The 12,386-nt window shown below is 42.9% G+C and overlaps 1 protein-coding gene across 1 annotated transcript in view; it reads right to left on the reverse strand.

Annotated features, from left to right (window-relative positions):
- DNAAF5 (dynein axonemal assembly factor 5) overlaps positions 1 to 12,386 on the reverse strand; it is a 51,933-nt gene that overhangs the window by 36,065 nt on the left and 3,482 nt on the right. The window contains exons 3-6 of the mRNA XM_018567908.1: positions 9,425 to 9,549; positions 5,536 to 5,654; positions 5,084 to 5,316; positions 321 to 533 (exon numbers count right to left, since the gene is read on the reverse strand). Coding sequence (XP_018423410.1) covers positions 321 to 533; positions 5,084 to 5,316; positions 5,536 to 5,654; positions 9,425 to 9,549 — 690 coding nt within the window. The remainder of the gene's footprint in view (positions 1 to 320; positions 534 to 5,083; positions 5,317 to 5,535; positions 5,655 to 9,424; positions 9,550 to 12,386) is intronic.

Below are 12,386 nucleotides of genomic sequence, written 5' to 3' on the forward strand. Positions count from 1 at the left end.
ATTCGCGATCTGAATCCCTGTCCAGGACCGCCATCAGGGTGGTACGACCAGTAATTCTAGGGGGGGGTATGGGGAGAGAAGAGAGAGACACTGACCGACGCTAGGGGGGGAGACACCGACCGATGCTGGGGGGAAAGAGGGGAGAGACACCGTCCGATGCTGGGGTCACGTAAAAATTTCCTTGGCCAAAAAGGGGTCACAAGTGGAGAAAGGCCTCCTCTAAATAATGGTTTTAAAACTCATTGAGGAGTTTATCTGTATTAATCTCATCACACTAACATATTGCTAAAAGACTGGCGTGTTCCAGTTGATTTCATTACCTTTTCTGAGCCCTGGCAGATGTCAGTCTTGGAGATGGCATCAGCGATACGATGTAAATGGGGTTTCAGCACCTCTTTGGAACTCCCTCTAATGAATGCTGCCAGAATCATTAGGTGTGAGGCTAGGGGAGACCTCTGCAGCGCTGGCAAGATCAGCTTGAGTAACACTTCGGGGTTCACAAAGGTCCCAATTAACTCCGCTGCTTTAATACTCTAGATACAAGAATAAAATAGTATGATTATTATTAACAACACACAAGTATATATAATAATATACATCCTTTACAAAGGTCCCTGTAAATACTATCTGAATAAATTAGAAATTCTATTACGCAATCAGAAAGGTGTTGTTACATTAAAGTGAACTTGTCACAAATCTAATGTAGCAGTTCATGATTACACAGATTACACCAGGAAATGTTGTTCTTGACCCTTGCAGTGGGTCTGCCGATGCACTGCAAAGGTGAACTGCTTTTTTTTGTTGTCTAGGTTCAAAATAACAAAAAGTTATACACACCCGAAGCTCTGAGCCAGTCAGCTGTCACAGCGTACCCTTCAGCCTGTCCTCTTCTTCGCAGCATTGGAATGTTTCTTAGCATCCTCACGTCTATACACAGTGTATAGAACGTGATGATTTACAGGCTGCTGAAGTGGAGGGCGAGAGAGGCTGGAAGGACCGATCTAAGAACAAGCTGGCACCAGGGTTTAGGTGAGTATAACATTTTTTTTTTAACCTAGACAAAAAAAAGCAGTTAACCCTTGCACTGCAAGGGTAGCCCCACCGTATGGGTTTTTTTTTTTTCTGAAGTTCTTCCTTAAGATCACATAGCTGCTGTCCTGTCCTTCTCCAACCCTCTCTATTGACCTTTTACATTTTGTGGTCAATAGGGAGGGATAGGGAGTGAGGCCATATCAGAGGGCAACCATCCAAGCTCTGCTCAGAATTTGCGTCATAAGTTGCCCCGGATGCTAAAGTTCTAGAGACACACTGGAAATAAAGTGAAAATGTATCAGGCACCTGGAGGGGATGTCACAGGCATCTCTGTTGTATATTTTCCCTTCCATCCTGTCTTGTGTAAGCGCCACTACCATAGAATGGCAGTAAGGGAATCTATCAAAGCCCTGGATAACAATAAAAACCCAACATTTAAGATACCGTACAAATCCATGTGGAAGCCATACTGCCTCCTGAAGGCCCCTCTGTATAGTGTGGTCGTAAACTCTAATCTAACTTAGATTAGAGCTAGGGACCACACTATACAGAGGGGCCTTGAGGCGGCAGTATGGCTTCCACATAGATTTGCAAATCTATGCTACTAACACCTCTGTTTTAATACATAGAAGGGGATTATCAAAGCTGGAGCAGACAGAATCAGGAGCAGTCGCCCATGGTTACCAATCAGCTTATCTTTTCAGTTTGTTTCTCTTGTCTCTCGTTCGTTGAGAGAAGCGAATTGGTTGTCATGGACAACTGCTCCAGATTTTGTCTGCTCCACTTTTGGTAAATTCACCTCCTAGTGTTTCAGGGGTGCTGGTCATTTCTTTACCTGACCTGGGGTTATAAGCGTTCCATATTTCATCCAAAAAAAAAAGAGTTTTTTCTGGACTTTTTAATCTATAAACTGAATTTGCTTTTGTATTTGTACCCTGTGTAATTGTCAGAAGTAAGCCCCGGGCACATATACCACTAGCTAATAAAGTCTTGCTCTACATGATTACACAAAAATAGATTTGAATCAGAGTGTACATGAACGAACAGCCTGCTACATACGGCCTCACTTGGTCATGATTAAGACTTCCACATATGAGAACGTGTTAAAGCTTATCTCTAAAAGACACATTGGAAAAAGAGAATCCCACACCTGGGATTCAAAATAAATTAAACTCTTTGTTTCTTGTGAATAAAAGCACCAAAACTGATCTCCCGCCATGCCCACTACCATCCGTCTTCACCTTGCATATAGAGACGCCTGAAGAATGCACACGATATTTGGTGTCTTTCTGGAGTAGATTTACAATCGCTTCAATAAATAAATGGCTAAAATAATATTTCACAGGAACAAACATAAGACATTATAAATGTATCATTTGTCAAACAAGGGAGGAAGGAGATCCATTATTTTCCCCGAAGTTCATTGTGTGGAACTGGAGAAAAGTACACAGGAAATCGCACAAACAACTTTATACAGGTTGGCAATACAGTAAATCAAATACCGCATATCCAAAGAGCCGTGACTGATTCTCGCATGACCTGCAGTGCTGCTGATCAATAAAACTGCCAATATTAGAAGTGCTTCCTATTGCTTGCAGATAATATTTCAACCTGCGACTGTTTCCTTGTTTTCCAAACAAGTTCCTGCGCTAGTTAAACTCAGCTAAGATGGGCGGAATTAGAAAACTCCCTCGCCACCTTCCATACTCACTAATAGAGCAGGATATCACTATACACATAGACGGGTAGATGCAATGAGCACATTCGACAAATCCCAGTACAATAGGTTGGTACGGGTACAATGAATGGATCATTCATTTTTCTGTTGAAAAGGCAATGATTTAAGGGTTATAGAGATTTCCCAGGAGGTTGAATGACTGTAGTAGTCACTGCGAGAAGGTTATTGACACTCTCGAAAGTGTCAGTTTCTAAAGACACTTCAGCCGGTGATTTCTCTTCAATAGATAAGCGCAAGGGGCACAGGCGGGGTCATTTTTGTCTTTTTTTTTACATAGAAAGCTTTTTTTGGCAGCTTCAGGTTGATGACGGTTGAATTACCTTAGGGTTAGTGTTTAGGGGGCTAAACCGGAACTAAAAACCTTTAAAAAAAGAAAAAGAAAGCATTTCATAGCAGTCTGTTCTGCCCAAAAAAAAAAAAAAAAGATTTACCTCTCTGCTATCATTTGTTTTCTTTGTATACACTGCCGGTGCCGCACAAGCAGTGTATTGTATACTCCAGGCCCATTATGCAGTGCATACCTACTTGCTCATGGGCCCATTATGCAGTGCATACCTACTATGGCAAGGGCTCTGGGGACCCAGTGGATTTGGTTCTAGGTTATGTGATAAGTGTTAGGCTACAGGTTTGGTATTGGGGTAAATTAAGTGTTAAGGGTATAGGTTGAGGGTCTATTCATACATTCTGGAAACACACGCTAAAAAGCGCACGTTATCACAAGCCAAGTCAACACCTCTGCTCTACATGAGGTGCGATGTCATGCCACTCATTGTGAATGGCACCACAAAGCAATGTACAGCAGGGCCCAACACACCACAACACACATACAAAGAGTTGTGGTGCACTGTGTTGCTAAAAAAAAGAAAAGAAAAAAAAAAAGGGTCATGTATGTTTTTTCATCCGTTGTGGTGTATTGGCTGCCCATTCATAATAAATGGGCTGCCTGAACGCAGTGCACGTTAAGGCATGCCGTAACACAACGGAACACTTAAGTGTGAATGGGTGTATGTAAACCCAAATAACTAACTTCTTCAATTTGTTAGTATACACATATACTAACCTTCCGACCGTGACCCAAAGCTCAGTATATAGCAAGCTACAGCTTGCAGTATAAGGAGACCGCCGCAGCCAGGACAGATCCCAACAATGCTGTCAAGATCCACCCAGCTGCATGAATGACAGCTGGTTCCGCCTATCTAGAGGCAGAGTCAGCAGTACCCGCCCCCTCCCCCGTCTGTTCCTGCACTCAGTGCTGGAGGATCGGAGCGGGGGGCTGATCTCTGCATGGAGCGGTGACTGAGAGTCACGGCTCTCTGCAGGGAGTTGATCAAGAAGTGAGCAAGCGACGGTATGTGTTCGCTCACTTCCCAACCAATCTATTGAGCCGGCGTGTGACTGTTTAATTGTCACACATCGGCTCGAACTATGAGGCTGAGTGATTTTCACTCACCTCATAGTTCTCCTTTAAGTCCTAAGCACTCTGTAATGTTATCTCAAGCAGCATTATCATCCTTGCCCAGTGCTCCTCTGTAAACTACAGAACAAATCCCGCCATTGTTATGGAGAAGAGGGGGGTAGTAGTGTTCCTTAGTACCACCACACTTCCTGTCCTAGGGTACAACGGTGCAGCTCCATAGATACAGTTCAGTAAGAAAATGTCACCCTAGGACAGGAATTGGGTCACTGGCAGCAGTGGGGGATTAAATGCTGGAGTTTAGTTAGGGAAAGTTTAGCGTAAAGCCAACAGTCCCACACTGAGCACTACAGCATTCTGCTCTTACCACAAGTACAAAAATACTGTGTAAAAATGGTATAAGGCAGCATGAGCAGTGTAGATGCTTGAACAGCCTATTAACCAAACTGACTATCCTAACCAATAAGATTCAAACCTTTACTGAAAATTGGAAGTATGAGAATAAAAAATGTAGATCTGATTAGTTTTAGGTGCAGCAGTAAAGATTGTATATGACATCCTGCAAATTAATTAGGCTACTCGATGGTCTACAGTGGTCTAAAGGTTTCACACCATGGAATATCTGCATAGGCAATATTGTAAAATGCAGAAGATTGTAGACATGGCTCCAAGCAATATTCTCTTTCTATACCTTGCAGCTGCTGCAATATAAGAGATAAGGACTGCATAGCCACAGTAAAAGCATGAGTTGTCCATTTTATTTAATTTTACTTTATTTTACTTTATTTAAAGCAGTTTACAAAATGAAAGCTAAAAAGACTGCTTGCTTTGGGTAAAAGCCCCATTATTTCTTTGCTTCAATTCTGTAAATCATCTGCAGCATACCGAATAATACTCACATTGTGCACTACTTTCTCCTCCTCATCCAGACACGATCGATACAGAGTACTGAGAACCAGCTCCATATGCTGAGTGGTGTGATCTTCTGCATGCAACAACAAGACTACAAGTAGCTGAGCGGCCTTAATTCGGTTTCCTGCTACCCAGTCTGTTATATCGTGGCTGACGGCTGGAAGAATTTTAGACAGGTTTCTAAAGATGAGCTCACGACAACCCAGCCCAGGTCTTTCCACTGAAACAGAAAGAAGGGGCAATGAAATCAACTCAAACTAAAGACCGCAAACTGAAAAGATTTTCTGTACTAGCACAGCATTCACTCACTGATACAAAGGTCAAAAATATTGTACAAACCATCAAGTCGGATCAAATTAAAAGCCCTCACAAGTCTCAGTCCCAATAAACTCATGAGCATTTTGTAAAAGCTATGTACTGACTTTCAGGAATAGCTCACCTCCTGCTGGATAGAAAGAAGGGTGGGGATCACTGAAGTCCATCTTATCTTTCAGATCCTCTTCATTCTCCCTTTCCCACTGCAAGCCAATTTTCTTCCAATAATCAAGAGCAATCTGTCTGCATTTAGAGATAATAAATGAGCAGAGATTCACATTAGCAAATAAAATGGAACATAAAAGGTTATTTGGGTCAAGTATTGAAAACTGTCAGGCAGATATAAAAGACACCTATACTCCAACTGAGTTTAGAAAGACATTAAAAAACCTGTAGTGAGACAATATGGAAGCTGTCCTCTTCTGAAAATGCTATTCCAATAGCTTAAAGTGGCATTAAATTAAAAAAAAAAATCCTCCCCCCCTATGCTGGTGTAAGGACTTACCTTAAATCAGGGGTGCCCACAATTTTTTGTGTTAAGATCTACTTTTCAAATGACGAGCTACATGAGATCTACCAATGAAAAAAAAACCTCCCTCACTCTCTCTCCTGGCTGTCTCTCCCCTGGCTGTCTTTCCTCGCTCTCTCTCCCCTGGCTGTCTCTCCTCGCTCTCTCTCTCCTGGCTGTCATTCTTCGTTTTCTCTCCTGGCTGCCTCTCTTGGCTGCCTCTCCTTGCTCTCTCCCCTGGCTGTCTCTCCTTGCTCTCTCTCCTGTCTGTCTCTCCCCGCTCTCTCCTGGCTCACCTTGCTGTATTTTGCAAACAGTGTAGTGCAACAGGCTGTGTAAAGTAATATTCTTTGATGTAATACATAGCACTTCAACCACCAGAAAGGAGTCAGGGAGCTTGGCTCAGCAGACTCCGGCTAATAGGTAATGTGTGCACAGCGACATAAATATACCAAAATGGAATAAAGGGGCCACCTTCACACCGTTCGTGATCTACCAGCATCAGCTTTGAGAGCTACTGGTAGATCACGATCTACCTAATGGGCACCACTGCCTTAAATGATGCCTCTTGATCCGATCATCATCTTCTTCTTTCCTGAAGTTTTCAGGAGTTCCTCCAGCGCTGGTACCGATCTCTGATCCAGCCCTGACTGCTGTGTCTTCCTGTCCCATGGAGTCTGTGCCCGTGCACAGACTTACCCTGTGTCTCTCCTCTTCTCATGGCCGAAGATCTCTATTGCACATGCGCCCACCCCATGATCCTTTGCGGCTGGCCAAGAATCTTCAGAACTTCGGACGGGAGAAAGCGGTGGAGACACAGGAAGTTTGAACCTTTTTTGTATTTTATTTGAATGTTTTTGCATATATCTGCTGCTTACTAGCAATAGATACATGCAAAAACCCAGAGGCTTTAATAATACTTTAAGTACTTTATAACCTGGTAAAACTATGCAGACCTTCTAATCAGCATACTTGTTCCAGCTCAGTGTTTCAAAGTGCTGAAATTAGAGGCAGCCAGGCAAACAAGCATTTTTAGAAGGTGGTTAGCAATGGCAGTCCTGGATTTCTCTTGCTAGAGATTTTCTTTAATATGACCAATATATAATCACATTTTGTAGGGGTTTATCAAAATCAAACTTCCTGTCATTGTTATGTAACATAGATCTACAGTATGTTCAAATAGTAACATAATGCTTTGTTAACTATTTAACCGAGATAGAGAAATAAACAGCAACAGAAAGGAGAAAAATGTATCTTGTACTACTACTCCACTACACAGAGGGGCCTTGAGGAGACTGTGCGGCTTCCACATATTCTGCAGAAGACGTGTATCTAAAACCTCTGTTTTTAACCTTAGCGGTTAGACAGGTTTTTGTTGCATGCTGGCTGGTGAGGGAAACTTTTTGCTGTTGTACTGTATAATTGCCCTTCCATGTGCACCTTGCTTTAAAGCTGGTTATGAGTTGATGAGTGTGTTTGCCATTCGTTTTAAGAGCCTATCCCTTCACACACCGTCAAGATATTCTTAAGTATCATTTTCTCCAGGAAAGACAAGAATTTTAGCCCATCCATTATCCTAATGTATCTCTCCTAGCAAGTCTGATAACAGTTTTACATCAATATTTGAGTGGAACCTGACAAAGTGTATAGACAAGAAGCCCTTTCATTTTGTGCACCATTTGTACCTTAATAGGTGCCCCTGGCTGTCAGGCTGTTCTTCTGACCAGCTTTCTCTAGAACAGTAAACATATAAACATAGCTAAACCATTGATGATGCCCCAAATATATGACACACATGGAACATTGATTTATTGAAGTTTAAGAGTTTGAATAGTAAGTCAAGGTTCCCCATTCCTTTCTATGGCCCCTGATCACACCTGAGCATTTTGTCACAAGGAGAAAAAAGCCTGTGGCTGGAAAATGTACATGAGCTACTTTTTGGCAGCTTACAGCACATTTGGTCCCATAGACTTTAATGGAAACATGCAACACAAGCGGTTTTGTGCATTTACATTAAGGATGCACCGATATATCGGCCGAAAATGGCACTTTTGGCAAAATTCTGAAAGTGCCATTTTCTGGCCGAAATCGCGGTGCGTCTGTTCCTTCACTCCTCCCCGCTGGGCGCTGCTCTGTGTCTCAGCGGGGGGGGGGGGGGGGGGGAGAAACTGTCACAGGCAGCCTAGTGCGGTGGGAGGAGAGCACTGTGAGTGGCCGGCGTCTCTCCTCCCCGCACCGCTCAGCCTCCTGTCGCAGATCAGAGGAGAACGGTGTGTGGGGGCGAAGACAGCCAGCACAGTCACAGGAGGCCGGCCGGCGGTGCAGGGGAGGAGCCAGCTGTCAAATAGAGCTCTCCTTTCCGCAGCGCTGCAGGAAGAGAGCACTGTGAGGGAACGGCATCTCTCCTCCCCGCACCGCTCAGCCTCCTGTCACAGATCGGGAGAGCGGTGTGTGGGCGGAGACAGCCATTGCTGTCACAGGAGGCTGAGCTCTCCTCCCGCACCACCCAGCCTCCTAAACACAGCCAATCCAGGATAGAGAGCGGCGGTGTGGGCGGAGACAGCTGTCATTGCTGTCACAGGAGGCTGAGCTCTCCTCCCGCACCGCCCTGCCCAGTCTCCTGTGACAGCTGTCAAGATGGAGAGCGGGTAAAACAAAATAAAATATAAAAAATTAAAACGTTTATAAAATAGAAAAAAAAAACATTTAAAAAAATTTGAAAAAGTTTTGAAAAAAAATTTGAAAAGAATAAAAACATATTTTCGGTTTCGGCCTGACATTTTTTTTCATTTCGGTTTTTACATTTTCATTTCGGTGACCTCTAGTTTACAGTAATGTCTCACAATGTGCCAGCTGAAAAGTGCAACCTAATGTATGTGCATCAGACGTGCGCACAAAAGTGTGACAATATGTCAGAGAACGCTGTTGCCTAGGTGTGAATGGGGACAAAGATGCAACTAGTGTGCCAAATGTTAATTTCGCACAGTGCCATACGCTGCACAAAAGTCAGACAGACGATCTGCAAAAATGTTTTTTTCAGCAAATAGGTTCATCAATATTTGGGGCAATGGAAGTCAGTCAAGATTATGGTGAGGATGGTTTTTGCTCCTAATAAACTATATGCACTGCAACAATTTATGTAAAATGCAATGCGCCCCACAATCAGACGTGCTGTGCGAGACTTTGCAATCATAGTTTATTGGGCCTAGAGAGATTGGATTAGTATACGGGAGCAAAGAAAACTTGAACTTCAGTGGAGCAGCTGCCCATAGAAACCATTAAGATCCCTATCCCCGCCATCTTCGCAGCAAATATGACAAGCAGACCAATTGGCTGCTATATATGACAGCTCCAATTGTACTCTTACTTTCATAAGGTTTGTTTCAAAGGCTTTTTCCAAAAGTGGCCTTCAAAATAACATAGGCGGGAAAAGCCATCTCTGTGGGCTATAATAAACATTACAATCAAGCCAACTGAAGTACAAGGCAGCATAATGATACCTTACCTGATGTCAGGAATCTCATCACCGCAGCTGCTCAGTAGGAGAGGTATCAGTTTGTGAAAGTAAGAATATCTGTCTCTGAGCTCCAAAAGCCAATTTCCAACAACAGTAGTTACTGCGTGCCGAACCTAAAAAAAAATCAATCAGATGGAAGCTTCATCAGTTCAGTGAACATATAATGCAAAAGTTGAGCATTGGTCTCTGTTTAGATATACCGCAAGAGTTTAGCACTGGTCTCTGTTTATGACTACCGGCAATCCACAATTCAAAGGCATAGCATCCCCCCAAAGTGATGACAAAGTTTTAAGAACATGTACAACAATGGAAACTATTAAGCTAGTAACAACTACAGAACATAAATAAACATAGCAATAAAATGAATGTCTTCTTTTTAATAATAAGCCCTCCACTGAAAATGGACCTCAGGCTCTGAACGCTACTGCAATTCAGTTCAATTAACCTGGACCATACTCATGTAGCCTATACAATACCAGGCCGTACTCTGTTCTCAATCATCTAAAAACAACTTTATTGTTAACGTTTCAGCATGGACACAGATATTCCAACCCACTACTTCCACAGACATGTTTTACCCACTAGTGGAGCTTAATCGTAGAGCCCCATAGCGGTTTACAGTCTCCTTAACCAGAGGACTCTGTTATCTTATACTGTTAAGGTGCTCATACACTGCTCAAATTTCGTCTGGTTTTTGAGGAAGCGGCAGAAATGCGCACAGTGTGTGCTGCTGTCTGCCACCCTTTTGATCAACATCCCTTGATCAGCTGATCGAAGGAGCCGATCAGAAAATCTTTGATCGATCAGAGCCGACAGCCAATGAACTGCCCGCTCTGGACGGATATTCTGACAGGGGCCGGCGCCCCTTGTCAGAACACAATGTAAACAGTGGGATTCCTCGATCAGCACGCTGTTAGTGTTGATGGAGGAATCGGCTCTATTTTTTTTCTTTTATTCCGCGGGCAGAATGAAAAAATTTATTTAGTGTATGGCCAGTCTAACACACACTAAGGAGCTAGGAGACAGCATGTAATATCAACATAAGGTCAATCAGCTGACATGGCAGCAAATTATTGGAAACCAGTGATTCTGAATGTACACGTATTGCGTTGTGCTAGTCCATACAATAGATACTCAGAATTGATATGGTATCCGTGCAACATTTCCCCTAACAGCTCAGCTCATTTTAAAAGGTAGAGGCCTGACCAATGCCTAAGGCTTTGCAACTGAACATAATGGGTTTAGAGCTGTAAATAAGTTCCAATTCATGAGAAGATGCAAAGGGTCTATCTTTTTCCTGGGGAATCTCTTCAATCATCAGAGGTGGCATCAAACCACTCTAATATAAATGGTCGCATTCATTTTACATTGCACGAGTGGAAAGAAAAGCTGCAGCATTCATTCAGAAGAGAAGCATATTAGTGGAAATATACTGCCCCGAATTAACAGTGTAGGCTTCTATTACTAAATAACAGCTTGTTTTTATTGAGAACACTCTAATGATGAAACTGTTGGATGTGAGTGAAAGGTATTTGTTGGCATCCAACACTTGTTATGCCAAACATCCTACTGAAGAGCTTCCTCCTTGGCAAGCACTGCTTCCACCCACTCACTCATTGCCAACCAATCTACTGATTGAGAAATCTGTGACAACAACCTCATCTTAACCTTCCCAAGATGTGTGGGGATAGAATGTGGATATGGCAGCACAATGGCTTGAAATACACAGGCTGGGTTTTTTGGCGCAGCAAAGACTTCGCTCTGCAAAAGTTTTCTCTTAGAGAAGCGCTCTGGTATCAATAATAAATATTATTTTAAAAGTAAACCTGTTTAAATAACCAAAAATAAAAACTAGGAGGTGCACCGAAATGATAATTTCAAAACCGAAACGAAACAGAAATGAAAAAAAAAAAAAGTCGGCCCGAAAACCGAAAATGTTTTTTTTCTAACTTTTTCCAAATTTTAAAAATATTTTATCTGTATATATTTTTTATCAACTTTTACATTTTGTTTTAATATTATTTTTTAATTAAATATTTTATTTTTTTACTTTTAGGGGCTTTGGGGAAATAGTAGGGGTCTAAACAGACACCTGATATTTCCCTTTTAAAATATAAAAAAGGGATTGAGGACACAAAGTCCTCAATCTCTTTTTCTGCATCCCCAGAACAGGAATCCTCTATACCGAGTGTTCTTGTTTATTCATAACATGAGGACAGAGTGTGTTTACTATAACCACAATCATGAATGAACAGGAGGGGATGTAGATCACTTCCCATTCATTCATAATTGAGGATATAGTAAACATACTCTGTCCTCAATTATTTACAAACACTCAGCGATCACTGATCCATCCTGACAGCTGTCACAGGAGGGTGAGCGATCAGTGCGGGAAGGAGAGCTCTGACAGCTGACTCCTCCCCTGCACCGCCGGCCTCCTGTGACTGTGCTGGCTGTCTTCGCCCCCACACACCGCTCTCCTCTGATCTGTGACAGGAGGCTGAGCGGTGCGGGGAGGAGAGACGCCGGCCACTCACAGCGCTCTCCTCCCGCAGCACTCGGCTGCCTGTGACAGTTTCTCTCCTCCCCGCTGGGACACAGAGCAGCGACCAGCGGAGAGGAGAGAAAGCAGGGATGCGCCCTGCGATATTGGCAAAAAATTGCACTTTCGGCACTTTGCTAAAAGTGCCATTTTTGGCCGATATGTTTTGGGGGCGGATATATATCGATGCATCCCTAATAAAAACACTTTTACCAACTCATCTGAGGCAGGCAGAATTGTAAATTAGTATATACGTACCAGGAAGCTAGAAGCAATGGCAAACAAAAGGTCTTTTCCCCCAAATGAATGATTGGAGGTTTTCCCAAACTGTATTGGGCTATTATAGGTCTAAAGAGGGGGGGGGGGGGAAGTCCAATGATAGAAAGAAGGGAGCTCGGCCATTAGGGG

This window comes from Nanorana parkeri, unplaced genomic scaffold (genome assembly GCF_000935625.1).
Source record: "Nanorana parkeri isolate BGI_ZX_2015 unplaced genomic scaffold, ASM93562v1 scaffold3, whole genome shotgun sequence".
NCBI classification, from domain to species: Eukaryota; Metazoa; Chordata; class Amphibia; order Anura; family Dicroglossidae; genus Nanorana; species Nanorana parkeri.